Source organism: Sus scrofa, chromosome 1, assembly GCF_000003025.6.
Source record: "Sus scrofa isolate TJ Tabasco breed Duroc chromosome 1, Sscrofa11.1, whole genome shotgun sequence".
In the NCBI taxonomy this organism is placed as follows: Eukaryota; Metazoa; Chordata; class Mammalia; order Artiodactyla; family Suidae; genus Sus; species Sus scrofa.
Window position 1 is genome coordinate 50,339,392 of NC_010443.5, and position 17,271 is coordinate 50,356,662.

Sequence of the window (17,271 nt, forward strand, 5' to 3'; positions counted from 1 at the left end):
AAAGATACAGAGGGACACCCCGTCTCTTTGAGGACTTCCAATTGCTATTTAATGATTATCCAATTGTCAGTTTAATCCACTTGGGAACTTAAAGAGAGGAAGTGCCTGTTTGATTATTGCTCTTACAAAAGTGCCATTATCCTCTACAGTTTTTGTAGCTGTTGTTTTACAACTCAAGGTAACAATTTATAAGATGCTAATAGAACACAGACTCATTTCTCATAATCAGAGGGGATTCTTGCTTGGAATGCAGGTCTTCCTCCAATATTTCAGGGTAGTAATTGATAAATAGGACATGAAAAATATTATTAGCCATAAATTATAGCAATGGAAAAATAAATATTCTTGCTGGCAACTGAGCTAGGATTTGCAAAATTAAAATATCAGAACAGGGAGAGAACTTAGCTCTAATGATCCTTGAATATCTATGCAACAAATTTTAATTTGTATTTTGGTTTGGCACTATATGCTAAATTGACTGCCCTGCTCTCTAATATGTATTTGTCTTCTTTAATGACCTTCTTGTCTTCCAAAATTATCTTCTTGCCCTTTATACATCCACAGTAACTTTTACCCTTACTACAGAATTTCAACTTGTTCAGAAAAAGACTGCTGAGAATGATTTTTTTTATTTATGAACTGAGGTTTATTTTAAAGTTTAATGTGGTCATCAAAGGTTAATGAGTCCCAAGCTTATAAATTAGACTACCTAAAGACTCACTCAGCATCTCTAAAATGATTCAGTGTTGAGACTAAAAGCAGCAAAAAAAAAAAAAAAATACGTATGAACACACATATCTTATACATGTACATATAGAGAGAATTTTATGGAAATGTGGGTATTTTAAGATAAAGCAATTTGTGGTATAAAGTTTGTAATCTCCAAATGTTTAGAGGTACCATTCCCCAAAGAAATTTGCTTCCTTTCTACTTACAAACTCATAAGCAAGTTAATGTTGGGAGAATAAAAAGGGTCAATACAACATGCTGATGTGTACTGTCGACACACACCCCCATGCTCACATACACAGAGGGTTGCCCATGAGGATGAGATAATTTTGAAGAATGTATATGTGTCCACACTCTTTAACACAAGTATACATTTTACCCAAGACTCTTTATTACATGAGGAATTTCAGCATGTTCATAGAGAGGCTTTCCAGCATTTCTTCACCTCTCATCACATAGAAACACCTGAAGAAACGTATGATCCCATTAGACATTCGATGGACAGACCTGGCAGAGCTTGGTCCTTGATCCTGTTGAATCCTAGTCCTCTAGACTGCTTATAAATAAGTACGGAGTAAGTTTACCATGGTACTTCGCCTAATACTTATATGTATAAAAATGCATATTTCATCAGAGTAAAAGGTAAAGAAATTTTATTATAGCAGTGAATGGTTTGTCATTATAAAAGGATTACTCAGTAAAGAAAATTCAATTCTGAAAAAGTGGAACTGTCCAAAATAGAACTTGATACATCATATGGTTATCTGTAATAACAAATGGGTATTTTTAAATGTATTTTTCTTGTTATAGAAGAAAATATAGTTTTCTCATTGAGTTCATTATAGAGAATTTGGGAAATACACAAAAGTATTAAAAAATAAAAGTTATTCCTATTTTTACTTCTCAGGGAGCACTGTTAATTACAGCAATATTCTGCTCCACAATCCCTCATCCACAATTCCAAAATTCAAAACCCTCTGAAAACCCAGGAAATTTTTCCCAAGCTTGCAGCAAATTTATTTGGCAGCAAAATCTGACCTGAAGTCATATGGAGTTAGTCTGTCTATCCCATTTGGTGAGAATATCATATGTTTTGCTCTAGGAAGATTTGTATGTTTATTAGCAACTACTGCCACAGGTGCCATGGGGAGTGTTACTTTTATCCAGTATGGGCATTGTGTTCCCTTTATAATGAATCTGAAAGTTCAGAATATGACACATATCTGACACTGAAGTTTCCAGATAAGGTGCTATGAGCATCTCTCAGTCTCATCTTTTATGAAGTGCATTTATAATGTTTTTAATCATTTGGACCTTACTCTTATGTAAGATTCTGTAACTTTTCTTTTTCTATGTTATTCAATAGCTTTGGAAACATGATTTTAATAGCTGCCAAGTATTTCATATTATGGATTTTATGTAACTTAACTAATATTCTGTTGTTGACATAACCTGGTAAAGGAAAAATTAATCAGACACCTTATCAGTTAATCTAATTCTTCCTTGAATGTATAAATGTATCCAATATAATTAGCATTATGATACAAACCTAAGGAAGAGAGTGGGGGGCTATCTCTTCACCTTTATGCTTAAGCCATTAAAGGGTTCTAAATTTAAATTCACCAATGAGCCAAGTTTCTCATAATTCACTGGCCACCTAAGCTAAGTATTGTATTGTAAAGCATATTCCATTGTTCCATAGCTGAATGAAATGTTAGTGTAATCATATATTTCTTTGATGGCATTCTACTCATCCGAAATTTGTATTTTCATGCTTTAGCAATGGATGCTCAAAGATGCTATTGCTGATGGAGTAGCTCTGTGAGATCAGAAATGCTCTGTGAATCGCCAAACACATTAAATTGTTTCTTATAGATTCCATGTCATGGCATTTTAGCTCACTATCTTATCACTATTCTTAAGGTTCTTAAAAAATTGGTATTTGCTTATAACAAATATCTTGTGTCTTGATTAGCCAAATAGGTGTTTGTTTTTAACAGTTAAAACATTTGATTAACCAAAATGTTTTGTTTTCAACAACCTAATAGATTATTTATGGTAGGAACTATCTTTTCTAGGGTCTTCAAGGAATTCCAGGCATTCCAGGTGCTCCTGGCCCAACTGGACCCCCTGTAAGTATTAGCTAAAACTGTTTCACTTAGAGTCATATCTGCTGGGATGATGCAAGGTGAACCTACATTCCCTATTGCTTTTTAGTCTTTGTTCCTCTGTGTAGATTGCCCAGCTATTGCCTGAAAAAGTAGCATCCAACATCTCGGATTTTTTTTTTTTTAAGTATTATTTAATGGCTGCTCAGGTTTGTGGAGACTTGTGAAAATTCCAGCAGACTTGAAAGCAGTCTGTGATCAAGCAAGTCTATTTGAACAGAAGTTGGATGTAAAAGATCATTATCTATTTTAGTTATATCTTTTTGGCATTAACCTTTGGGAGAGATATTCAGATAGTTACACCCTTACATTTTTAAGCACCATAAGCTAAGAATTTATTCTCTAAGGGAAAAAATGGGTCAAGGATTATCAGATTCAATTTACTTTTATTCCTATTTATGAATTAAAATATGCTCTACTTTTAGTCAGCACTTTTTTTCAGTTTCTCGAATACACTGCACAATACGCCTTTGTGTCTTTAGTTATCCTCTTTTCTTAAAGCAGTTTCTTTACCTTTTCCATCAGCCAAACCCAATCTCTCTTTAAAGCAGAGCTCAAATCTAGAATTGCCAATCAAAAAATACAGGACATAAGGTTAAATTTGAATTTCATGTAAATAAAAACTTTTTTGGCATAAGTTTGCCCCAAATATTGTAGTTTTATTTGCTAAATCTAGCAACTTTACTCAAGCCTCAATTTCTGCAACTCTTCCCTTCATAGCATTCCTGTACAAACAGTACGTAGGAATGTAATTGTGTTCCTTAATGTTCTGAATCATGGATTTGCCATAATGAAAATTTTACCATATGTGCTTTTGCCACAGTTACATAGAAGAAACCTGGGTCTAAATTGTACACTAAAATTAAAAGTTAAGAGAAAGAGTTATGAAAGGAACCATGAACATTATAGCTAACTTTGTTCTCAAAGAAGATTTTAAATTAAATTTTATTTTCCATTGGTAAAATGCAGATCGCATAACTCAATATGCACATTGTTAATTCTGCTATGTGAAGTATTTAAAATGTTGATCACTACCAAAATTATAGCTCATTTAGGAAGGCATAATGTTATGTAAATTGCCATTTAAACAGCAAGGCTAAATTCTTAAATGTATTAAAAGGTTCCAATTAAGGTCATTAAATGTGGTTGGCCAAGGTGAAAAAGCGACCACAAATACAAATTTTATCCTTCCAAGGGCTTATCAGCAGGATACAGCTGCTGTATCAGCCTGAAGAAATAGAAGCTTGTAGGACTGATTTAATTAGGATCAAATGACCTTCAAAATGTATCAGTTTTAACAACCAACTTCCCATACTCTTGGCCATTTAGTTGTTGTTTCTGTAACAAACTTAGTTTTGTGTTTTACAGGGCTTGTTGGGAAGAACGGGTCATCCTGGTCCCACGGGAACAAAGGGTGACAAGGTACAGAGGGCGAGCCTCACTTACTGTCCAGCTTGTGGCTTGGGGTAGGGGCAGGGTGGGACCACTTACAGGGAGATCCACAAATTTAAGCAAAGCCTTAAAATAGGAGTGATGTCAGGGAATAACTATTCTCGTAGTGGGCTTGGAAGGACCCAGGTCCAAAAATTGGTCTGAACACAAGAGATATATTCCTAGGGAAAAGGCTGAATAGAACATTGGTGCCATATAGCAAAACTCAGGGTCCTGGGCATCCAGCTATTTGAGGGGATGGAGAGAGGGTCCCAATGAGGTGCAAAAAGGTGGTTTGTATTGAAGAGTCCAGCCACAGGTGCCAAGGCTCCAGAGAGCATACTAGCTCTCGAGGACCAGGATTCGAGTAATGGATGGGCTTGCTGAGAAAAAGCTGTCAGTCCTGTCCTAGGGAAAATCCACTAAAAAATCAGCACAGCTTGTTTCCTGGTGAGTCCAGTTGGGGGACAAATGGGTTGCTGTGGTCAGCAGGGAGGATCAGCAAAAATTATGCTTAGTAGGAAGATTACTTGGTTACCCGATTTAGGATCTAAATTGACCCCCACAGTGTGATAGAGCCAGAAAATGAGTCGCATAGACTAACTCTTCAGATCAGAGACATTTGAGCATCAAGGGTCCATATGAGCCACTCAAGTGGCTTCCACCCCAAAATGACTGAAATGGGCATAATGGCATCAAGGAGCAAAGGAATCTCCCCCTCCTCCACCAAATTGAAAGGAAACAATGTGCTTATTCTAGATCATCTCAGCTCATTTCTTCTGATAGAATCCTGGGGAGCTTGCCCAACCCAACCAGCCTTTTCTCTCTGTTCTCAGTGGAAATTATTCAGTCAAAGATTTGCCTTTTGAAGTTAATGGGAATTCCACACAGAGATGAGCTTTGGGGCACAGTGGAGAATGAAATGACTTTTAATTGTGTCGAAAAAAAGTCCTTTCAGTAGGCACACATCTTCCTTGTTTGTTGTTCTCTCACAGTTCGTGAGGACCATGACATAATTCTCTGAAAGGCACTGCCAGCAGTCAGCTGAACGTACATGTCTTGGCTGCCATCAGAGCAGTTTGGGAAACAATGCAATATATTCATTGTCACTCATTCTGAGGCACATACATTGCAAGAAAAACTTTATGGTTTATTTTTATTGATAAAGATGTAATCAAAGGTTTATATGATCCTTTGGTTACTGAAAAGATGGGGAAATTGGAATGAAATCCTTCATCAAACTTAGGAAAATAGACTAAACTTCCCCAAATGTCTTGAGCATTGTACATAGGAATTTTAAACTCTCTGGGTTTTTTTTGTTGTTGTTGTTCTTTTTAGGACCACACCTAAAAAGAGGAGGTTCCCAGGCTAGGGGTTCCCAGGAATGCGGTATCCAAGCCACATCTGTGACTACACCACAGCTCATAGCAACACCAGATCCTTAATCCACTGAGCAAGGCCAGGAATAGAACCTGTATCCTCATGGATGCTAGTCAGATAGGTTAACTGCTGAGTCATGACAGAAATTCCTGGATTATTTTTTTTAATTGTTTTTATTTTTTCAATTTTTTTTTTTTTGTTTCCCCAATACGTTATTTTTTTTTTTTCTACTTTACAGCATGGTGACCCAGTTACACATACATGTATACATTCTTTTTTCTCACATTATCATGCTCCATCATAAGTGACTAGACATAATTGCTGGTGCTACACAGCAGGATCTCACTGCTAATCCATTCCAAAGGCAATAGTCTGTATCTATTAACCCCAAGTTCCCAATCCACCCCACTCCCTCCCCCTTAGCAACCACAAGTCTGTTCTCCAAGTCCATGATTTTCTTCTCTATGGAAAGGTTCATTTGTGCTATATATTAGATTCCAGATATAAGTGGATTCTTTTTTGATTAAACATTTCTTGCCATTGCCCCTGATTTTTTTTCAATAAAAATTGAAAGATTTTATGAGGCTATTACTCTAAAAGAAAAGCAGTTACAGGAAGGACTGATTAAAGGCATCAAGGAGCTGTCATAACTCTGCTTATCATGGGCCAATAAGCATTCTGTTTTGTTTCTTTTTTTTTTTAATGAAAGCCCATTTTTCATGTTTCAACTTGAATTTATTTTTCACAGATTTCATGTTCAGTCTGCTTTGCCTGGAAGCAGAATGTCTGAGGCTGTTTACGTTGTATAGAACATTTCTCTTAAACAGCATTATCCCACAGTCTATCCCACTTCTGCTCAGTGAGACATGCCTAATATTCACTTAGGTAGTGAAAGAAGTTTCTTCTCCTGCAGACACAACATAGCTGGTGATTTTCTACCTTAGTCAAATTATGTGCATGGCCCCTCTGGTTTCCAGAAGATGAAGGTGGTGGAGGTGAGGCTAAAAGGAAGAGTCTGACCCAGGTAGCCATGTCCCCATGGCTGTTTGCAAGAAGTCTGCCCTGCACGCTGAGGTGGGGAGAGCATCCCCAGCTGTGCTGGAAGTGCTGGACACGATCACCTGGGGTGTCTGGCTCCACCTAAAAGTAACCTTCATCCCTGGCATGCAGACAGTGAGAATCTGAATGCCTGTGGGAAAAGGCATGTACCTCGGCTATGGTCTAGAAATGCAATTCCCTAGGTGAAGGAAAAAGCCGAACTGAATAAAACTATGCAAGGCTGAAAAAATGACAAGTCACACTGATTTCAGAATGTGGGTCTCTGAGCAAGCATATCCTGGTTCATAAACCTGTGGTAGAAATGTTTAAGCCATTGATTTTTATCTGTATACACCTTGCAGGGCAGCGAAGGACCTCCTGGGAGACCCGGACCACCTGGACCACCTGTGAGTTGTTTCAGGTTTAAATCTTAAAATTTGTGTGTCTACTGAAGACTTTTATAACTCAGAGGTCAGACTACATTTAGATGCTCTCAGGATAAAAGTCATCTAAGTTTCATGTACAGATATGGATGATAGCCAGGGTAGCTTTGGGGAGCTCTGATTTTTCCCTCATTAACTCAGCCTCAAAGTGCAGTGTTCAGATTTACATACTGTGGGCCATCCTGCTGTGGACTCAGTTGACCTGAGTGTGCACCCTGACTCTTCAGTTCCTGCCTAGGGGACCCTGGGAAAGTCATCACTTAAACTCAATGATCCTCTTTCTCCTTCAGAAAAGAGAAGGGCTGTAAAAAAAGAGATCCCTTCCAGCACTGTAAGTTGGTAGAAAAATTGTATTGTGCTCCTTGTGTTCATTACCATCCATGATGGCTGAGATGCAAGGAAATTCTATTTATGTAGCACCTAGAGAATGAAATGTACACGAGCCATCGATGTTTTCCTGCTCCAGATTGAGACAGATGTGCCGTTTGTCAGAGGCTGTGGGGAGGACAGGTGCCCGTCCTCGGAGCAAGTCTGCCCTCGTGTGGGGTCTCACTCAAACAGCATCACAGTTTCCATGCAGCCTGCCTCAGGGGAGAGTTTAAGAAGCCAAGCTAACCTGGAAGGGGAGAGTCTGTGACTTTCTGAAGACTGCCTTTGTTGCTAGTCTGCCTGTAATCCCACTCTTTGCACAGCATCAGTGAAGACATTTACCTTCTCCCTTGACAAGGAAGCTGGGCAGAAAGCATTGGAGGCTCAAACACTGTAATACTGTCCCTCCCCAGTGGACAGAACAGCAAACTATTACATGAGTTCACAAAAGGAACTATATTTTACGGCGGGCTTAAGAAATTTTCCTCTTCCCCCTGGATTCTCCAAAACTATTTATTTTTCAAGACAAATTAAATGTTGTCTTTTCTGGGACCCCCCCCCACTCCCAGAAATCTCAGACAAAAATACCTTCACTCTCCAGGATTAAATATAGTAGACATTCATCAATTGTCAAATGAATGAGTGAAATGCTAAAGGAGTAAATGAATGGGGCATTTTTCCTTCACCAATGTTTGGAAGATGCATGCAAACCATGTGCCCTAGGCAGAGCTAACCACCATGGTCTAAAAGCAGGGCAATGATAGCAACTAAAATGTAAAAGTCACAAAAAAAAAGGAAAATGCAGGTTATTGATTCTATGGGAATTTTTAAAAAGAAGGATAAAAGCTCCCGATAAAATTTTCATGTGCAAATTTTTCCTGAATGTCAAAATGTATGATTTTTAAAACCTCTCAAGTTAGTTCTCTTAAAGTGTTAGTTACTCTGGGAGTTTCCATTCACTGGTCAATTTTATTAGGAAGTTCCTGTTCCCTGTTGTTCTAAAGAATATGTTTCCATCCACGTAAGGTTGGAAGTAGCATCATCTCCCCCATTTCCCTTAATTTTCTATTTAGTATGAAGAGACCGTAGAAAAAAAATTACCTTTCAGTAGCCAAATTGTTCCCTATTCACATCTTCATCAGCCCTACTGCATTATAGCCTGCAGGTCAGCAGGCTGTAAACAGTTAGCATAAATTGGCAATTCAGAAACTGAATTTTAATGAGCAAATAATATTTTCCTCTGAATACATTAGTGTCTCATCTGTCAAACCGGCACATTCATCACAGCCCCACTGAAAGTGTGTGCGTGCTCCAGGTGGAGCTCACATTTTTTCTCATTTTTTTTTTCGTGTCTCATTTTTTCCTCTACATTTGCTTTAGAAAAGTCAACAATGGAAACATTGTATTTTTTTTCACTGATAGCATTAAACTCAATTTCTAAAATGTAATAGGAAAAGTATCATTTGGTGAAACAACCAAAGGAAGAGACTCTTTTAACTTAAAAGAATAATTCTGTATCTCATTTCTTTTCTAAGGGTATACCATTCAATGAAGGGAATGGAATGAGCAGTTTATATAAAATCCAGGTATTTATTTTTCTAACTGTGTAAAATCACTTTCCAGTTATGGATTACTACAAATTCCTCTCACCTTTTTCTTTTTCTTTTGAAGGGAGGTGTGAATGCTCCCAGTTTTCCTGGGCCACCTGGCCCCCCTGTGAGTACAGTTATTTATCACCCAGCGTACTTTAGCTGAACGGCCACAATAAAGAAACAAAACAAAAAGACCTCCTAAGTTTGCTGAAAAATACATGTTACAAATATAACCAAAATTTTCTGCAAGAGGAAATAAATGAAACCAATTCTAGTACAATTGGGAAAATATGCATGTTGAAATAAAGAAAAATCCCACTCTGCATAGTGATGTCACTTTTGGAAATCTGAGAACTAAATCAGTTTCCAAGAAGTCACCATCTTGGGAGTTCCATCGAGTTCTCTTTCCCCATTTTATGCTTCAAATCCAAGCCGTAGCAAAACAAAACTTGCAGATAATGTCATGTGTGTCAAAGCAAATTGAACAAAAATTCTTCATATTCTGTCATTTTGTTTCAGCCATTATTTTCAAAATGACTTCTCATATTTTTCTTTATAGGGCCCCAAAGGTGATCCTGGCCCAATGGTATGTATATTCCCATGTTTTGTGTCGTTTAGAAAATAAGTCCTTGTTAGAGTTTGAAAGAAGAGCATGAGGAGAAATGCCTGCCTCCCGAAATGTCTGTCACTGAACATGTTGGAGGAGACAGGCATGCTCCTCATTGCAGGATGCCCCAGTCCTGATGTTGCTGCTGCCCTTGACACTCTCCAATCAGTATGTTTTAAAAATCACCTTGGGCTGGAAGAAGGTACATATAAAGCCCCTAATAAATAGGACTTTCTTCTCATTGGACTATTTTGATGATTGATTCCACGTTAAGTAGATTGTAAAAGAAAAATACTCCCGGGAAAGAAATTCCTTCATCTGTCTGCCATCTCCCCCAGAAATAACAACAAAGACAGAGACTGTTTATTTGCTTGACTCTCTTAGACAGTTGTTCTGTAGGAGATGGGTTGTCCTGTCATAACCCCACTAATTAGGAGCAGTATATCAGGAGGTTAACACTCAGCAGGTAAAGAGATCCTGTCCTCCAGCCACCCAGGATGATAATTGCTAAGCATCCTTCTCAGCCACAGAGCTTCACTGTAAAAGTTCTGCCAAATTCAATTAGATCCCCTTTATTCCTTGGCAGATTTTCCTGTCATGTCCTTTTCAAGCATATGTTCTGTCCTTCATATTTCATTTCTACGTACTTTAACCTTTGGGCATATACTTGAAACTCAGGTGTACCCGAAACTGAAATAAACTTTCAAAACACTTTCCATATGAAGAAATTTAAACCCCTTTTGTTACAGTAGAGTTTAGTAAAATTAGATGAATACATTTTAAACAAGCAAAAGAATAGCCATAAAAAGCAGTCTTTTCACACCTAAATATACTTTTGACGGAGATGCCTTAAAGAACTTATTTTTTGCTAGCAGGCAACATGTATTGAAAGCCAATTTGTTTTCCCCTAAAAGTGTAATTTCACCCAGTTAGTAGCATTTTCTGAACCCTAAGTACATCATTTAAAAGTCTCCTTTGTTTTGTTATTCATGCTGTGCTTTTTTTTTTTTTTTTTTCTTTTGCTATTTATGGCCACACCTGCAGCATATGGAGGTTCCCAGGCTAGGGTTAAATCGACGCTGTAGCTTCCGTTCTACCCCACAGCCACAGCAACACGAGATCCGAGACGCGTCTTCGACCTACACCACAGATAATGGCACCACCAAATCCTTAACCCACTGAGTGAGGCCAGGAATCGAACCTGCAACCTCATGGTTCCTAGTACGATTCATTTTTGCTGCACCATGATGGGAACTCCTGTGCTTTCTTTATCTATAACTTTTTTAATGTTTCACTGACTTTATCCTTCATTCCAATTTTAATCTTCTTTCATCTGATTGATGAGAATTTCCTCCTTGTCTTTCCTTCTCATTCTCATACACACAAAATAGCCCCTCTGAATCATTCAGGGACATGTAGGGTTCTCACTGACTTTTCTAGAACATCTAAGTTTTTTCGTTAGTAACTGCAGATTAAGGTGAGAAGGCTTTTTTTAAAATGTTATAATAAAGATACATTATAACTCACTTGGCTTGGAACCTGCGTGGCAGCAAAAATGTAGACAGATTTTAGTTGAATTTGAAGAGATTAGGCTTTCAATTTTTTAGCTGCAACAAAGGATAAAGAAAAAAACTGAGTGAAGAACATTCCTTGCTTTCAGAGATGTGAATTAAGTGGCTGAAGCACAAAAACAGAAATGTGGAATCATGGAAATACTGTGTAGACTTTCAGGTTTATCTGAGATAACTTTCAAAATATTCTTCTGGGCTCCATGTCAGCACCACCATACAGTTCATTTCCCACCAGTTGCCCAGGATAGAGAAACACTATCTCATACCGTAGCCATAAGGCAGGAATGGTGGGATCTCAGGTCACAGAGTAGAAATGGAAAAGTCACATCGGGGTGGGTGGGGGGAGATTTACTCTTCCAGCATCCTTCAAATCCCAGGACACCATATCTGCATGACTGTTGCTAATCTCACTGAACCTTTACAGATAAAAATTAGTCTTAATTGAATTTATTATCTTCTGAGGCACTCCATTTCATTCCCTTGGTAATCAATGTATGATTAGCTTTCCATTAAATATTTATTATTAGCTACTTTTCAAAGGAATATTGATTGATTGGTTGAGCACCCTCCTCTGTCCTAAGGATAGCTGAGAATGTAAACAAAGAGAAACAAAGAGCTTATTTCCTTTGTCAGTAACTTAGGGCTTCTTTTACAGGGCTCCATGGTGAAAAGAATCTTACAGGTTACAAACTGGTAGATATTTAAAAAGCAAATAAGTTATCAAATCATATCCTTGCTCATTAAGCATCCTGTGATAAGGACAATATCATAAATCATAATGGGAGCTAGAGCGCTGGTGATATTTTTGAAGCAGATTAGACTTAGGCATAAAAAAGAAATGCATTTACAGTAAATAATCTTGGAAAGCTAGCATTTCTTTTTTTTTTTTTTTTTTTTTTTTTTTGGCTTTTTGCTATTTCTTTGGGCCGTTCCCGTGGCATATGGAGGTTCCCAGGCTAGGGGTCGAATCGGAGCTGTAGCTGCCAGCCTACACCAGAGCCACAGCAACGCAGGATCCGAGCCGCGTCTGCAACCTACACCACAGCTCACAGCAACGCCGGATCCTTAACCCACTGAGCAAGGGCAGGGACCAAACCCGCAGCCTCATGGTTCCTAGTCGGATTTGTTAACAACTGCGCCACGACGGGAACTCCAGAAAGCTAACATTTCCATCTGAGTAGGTTGAGAAAGCATCCAGTGTCCTAAGAAAATATTTGCAGTTAACATTAATTCATTAACAAATAAATATCTAACAACTACCATTTTCTCTCTCTTAAATTAAAAGCCCTAATGTTTTCTGTTCAAAGTTGGCAGCATCCTCCACCCTAACCTTTCTAAATATGTTCCTTGAGGACCTATGGGCTCCTCTCAGCTGGGACCATAGAGCAGCATATGTAAAAGTGTTTTTTTAAAAAACAGAAATGATTACCTATCTCCTCTCAGTGACGCATTAGCTTGAGCAATGACTTTTTTTTTTTTTTTTTGCCATTTCTAGGGCCGTTCCTGTGGCATATGGAGGTTCCCAGGCTGGGGTCTAATCGGAGCTGTAGCCACTGGCTTACACCAGAGCCACAGCAACACGGGATCCGAGCCACGTCTGCAACCTACACCACAGCTCATGGCAACGCTGGATCCTTAATCCGCTGAGCAAGGCAGGGATCGAACCCACAACCTCATGGTTCCTAGTTGGATTCGTTAACCACTGATCCACCACGGGACCTCCTTGAGCAATAACTTTTTTTGACTCACTAGAGACGTTGCTTCTGAGCCATCCTCTGGAACACCCACAATTCATATCCAGCTACAGAGACTATTGAGGGATGATAAACTTTGCTTTGAGAACTCCATCTTCACCTACTCTTAAAGACTTTAGTCCTATATTCTGATAATCTAGAAGCCTTAGGTACCTCACAAATCAGCAAACTTTATTAAAGTCCTGCCTTTCTTTCTAATTCTTATTGAAATTGGAATTATCACTGACTAGAGGGATTCATTCAGAGTAAATTCTTAATCAGAATAAAAGCAGTTAATTAGACAATTGTCATACTTCTCCAAGGACCAGCTTTCTTCTCAAACTGTTTTCAAATTCCAAAGGCAAGAATACAGATGTTTGAAAATAGAGCGTACTATTTACTTGCTAAATTACCAGTCAATGTTTGAGGGAGAATTTTTTAGACAAAATTATCTTTGCTTTTGAAATCAATGCTTAAAAAACCTTTTGATCATTGCTTCTATGTTCTTACATTCATATTTAACAGGGAGAACCTGGTGCAATGGGACTGCCAGGACTTGAAGGATTTCCAGGTATAAAGGTAAGAACAGGGTTAAAACTGTATTCACTGATTCAATGTTGGAAAATGTTTATTGAGCATCTCCTCTTGGACCAGGAACAGTTTTAGGTTTGCAGATGTATAAGGGAACAATATAGACAAAAATCTCTGTCCTTGTGGAAATTATGTTCTAACAAGAAGGTACAAAAACTAAAAGAATGAACACAAATAACTAAATAATATTGTTGGTAAGAAAGAAAAAGTAGAGCAGATTAAAACATCTGGAGTGCTGAAGGGGAGGGTGTGGTTTTGAATCGGGTGGTCTAAGAAAGAAGGATCTGAGCAAAGACTTGAAAGAGGTGGAGGATAGTTAGCCACATCCTCTCAAGCCAGAAGGAAGAATGTTCCAGTCATGATGAATCAGTTCTGGAGATTTAATGTAGAGTATAGTGATGATAGGTAACAATACTATCCTGGATACTGGAAATTTGCTAGGTGTGCTCCCAACACACAAATGGTGACCTCTGTGAGATGATGGGGATGTGAATTAGCTTGATTGTGGTGATCATTTCACAGTGTATACATGTATCAAATCATCAAGTTGTACATCAATATATACAACTAAAAAAAAAAATAGAAGAAGAAATAGCAGGTCTAAGTACCCTGAGACAGAGCATTCCTGGTACATCCAAGGAGATCCAGGAAGTAAATGAGGGGTGTATGGTAAGGGAAGAGGTCAGAGCAGTGGGGTGGGGTCATACAGAGCAGTGCTACTCAGTAGCCAGTAGAGGACCAGTGTCAGTCTGCAAACTCTTTGTTATGGCTTCTGGGGCAGGGTAAGTACAGAGATGGAGAGTAAGCATTTAACAGCTTATCTAGAGATTGGACTTTTGACATTGCTGTTATATGCAAACATGTGACCAGCAGACTCACTTTGGTTCATGATCCATTAGAAAATAAATGAGTTGACTGCTCCTTCATCATAGTGGTTTGAGAAACACTCATAAAAGGCTTATCAGCCATTTTGAGGATTTCTTCTTTATTCCAAGTGAAACACAGAGCCAGTGGTGGTGGCTGAGTAGAAGAGTGACAGGGCCTGAAGCTTGAGGGTAAAGATGGGAGCAGAGAAGAGACTCAGAGGAGTGATGTCAGCTCAGATAAGAGCAGAAGTGGTGGAGTTTATGAGGAGGGGCTAGATTCTGGGCTGAATGTGTTGTGAAGGTCTGGGCAGCAGGACTTTCTGATAGATGGCATGTGGGGGTGAGAGAAGAGTCAAGGATGGCTCCAAGGTTTTTAACCTGAGCAACTGGTTAAAATAATGCGACATCAGCAACAGAAATGAGGAAAGGTATAGGCAGAGCCTGTGTAGAGAGGATAGGATGAAGATGATCAGGAGTATAATTTTGGACATTGGACCAAGTATGGAAGTGTCTGTTAGAGAGCAGAGTGGAAATACTGAGTAGGCAGTATGATCTAAAAGGATGGAATTTGAAAAAGAAGTCTAACTGGAGATATAAATTTGGTTGTTGCAAGCATATAGATGCTATCTTAAAGTCAGGAGGCTGGGTAAGATCACCAAGAGAATGACAGTAGATTTTTTTTAAAAAGAGAAGAGGATCAAGGACTGAGCCCTCAGGCCGTCCGACCTTAAGAGGTTGGGAAGAAGAGTTCTTGTGGTGCAGCAGGTTAAGGATCCAATGTTGTAACTACAGCATCTCAGGTCACTGCTGTGCTGGGTTCAATCCCTGGCCTGGGAACTTCCACATGCTGCCAAAAAAGAGAAGAAGTTGGGAGGAAAGATCAAGTAGGAGGGTCAAGGATTGACCTTTGAATTCAGTGATGTAGAAGGTGAGTATCAGCAGAGGAATTACTGCTGTTTCATCATGTTGGTAGCAGAAACTGCTGGACTTGAATGGGATTAAGAGAGAATAAGAAAAAAAAAAAGACTTAGAGACAGCAAATAATGTATAAACAATGTCCAAGGAGTTCTACTGCAAAGAAAAGCAAAGAAATAGGCCAGAAGCTACTGGAGGAAGGAGGGCAAAGTTTGATAACATGGATTTTAAGACCATAGAGGATTTCCCATCATGGCTCAGTGGTTAACGAATCCGACTAGGAACCATGAGGTTGTGGGTTCGATCCCTGGCCTTGCTCAGTGGGTTAAGGATCTGGCGTTGCTGTGAGCTGTGATGTAGGTCACAGACAGGCTTGGATCCCGCATTGCTAGGGCTGCGGCATAGGCCGGCAGCTACAGCTGCAATTAGACCACTAGCCTGGGACCCTCCACATGCCGCAGGTGTGGTGCTAGAAAAGGCAAAAAGACAAAAAAAAAAAAAAAAAAAAAAAAGACCATAACAGAAGCACCAGAATGTTTCTGTGCTGGAGGAATGATCTGGTAGAAAGAGGAAGGCAGATGATGAGATAGAAGGAGAAGGGAGAATTGTTGGAATGACATCTGTAAATAGCTAAGAGGGAAGAGAATCTCATGCATAAGTGCAAGGTCTGACTTCAGAGAGAAGCCTGGATAATTCATATATGGTAATGGGTGGGAAAACAGTATAGGGATACAGATGCTGATATGTGGGAACTTAAATTGGTTGGAGCATATAGAAGTTCTTTTCTGATTGCATCACTTTTCTCAGAGGTATAGGAATCAAGGTCATCACTGAGAGTGAGGTAGGGAGAAGAGGTTGGAAATGTAAGGAGATGGTCTTCTAAGAGAGAGGGAGAGTCGAGGGACCAGAGTGTGATGACTCAGCAGAACCCACTTGAGGTTCATGGTCATGAACTGAAGTCAGACCTGTTGGTGAGATTATGTATGTTTCAGCAGCCATGTGCAGACACTCAGATAAAGGCACAGAACAGGAAGGAAGTTGGGTTTAAACAAGGTCCAGGTTTTGACAAATGAGTACTAGAAGCAAGAATGGGGCAAATAAGCCAACAGGATATACAATGGGGTGATTATAACAAAGTGATCAAGGCATTTAAACTAGATAAGTAAGGAGAAAGGGCTATCTAGGGATGAGGGACAATGAAAAATTTGTACAGTGGATGGATTAAAGGTCTTGGGGACATCAAAAGTTTTGAGGGTTTGAGGTACTCAAGGGAGTGGTTAAGAATGATGGAAGATGGTGGTCCAAGGTTAAAATGCAGGATATGGAGGTTATGGAGGAGATGTAGGTATTGTTATTGACAAGGTCTCAGATATAACTATGGAAATAAGCAGCCAAATCATTAGATGAGAGTGATTCAAAGAACGGTGAGACCCGATTGTTGGAAGGACCATCTTATCGGGGAGAGCCCTTTTAACATTAATCTTTATTCGATATGCAAATGTTTCCATTGAATGAAAAGGTCCTGTATATTCCTTTCAAGCATAAAAATCCTGTAATTTAAAAAGAGCAGATGGAGTTCCCGTCGTGGCGCAGTGGTTAACGAATCCGACTAGGAACCATGAGGTTGCGGGTTCGGTCCCTGCCCTTGCTCAGTGGGTTAACGATCCGCGTTGCCGTGAGCTGTGGTGTAGGTTGCAGACGCGGCTCGGATCCTGCGTTGCTGTGGCTCTGGCGTAGGCCGGTGGCTACAGCTCCGATTCAACCCTAGCCTGGAACCTCCATATGCCGCGGGAGCGGCCAAGAACCAAGCGATAGCAACAATAACAACAAAAAAAAAA

At 39.2% G+C, this 17,271-nt stretch overlaps 1 protein-coding gene across 1 annotated transcript in view; it reads left to right on the forward strand.

Moving 5' to 3' along the window:
- The window catches only part of COL19A1 (collagen type XIX alpha 1 chain), a 357,863-nt gene that overhangs the window by 294,998 nt on the left and 45,594 nt on the right, over positions 1–17,271 (forward strand). The window contains 7 exon segments of the mRNA XM_003121272.5: positions 2,808–2,861; positions 4,266–4,319; positions 7,109–7,153; positions 9,094–9,144; positions 9,230–9,274; positions 9,710–9,736; positions 13,587–13,640. Of these exon segments, the coding sequence (XP_003121320.4) occupies positions 2,808–2,861; positions 4,266–4,319; positions 7,109–7,153; positions 9,094–9,144; positions 9,230–9,274; positions 9,710–9,736; positions 13,587–13,640 (330 nt within the window).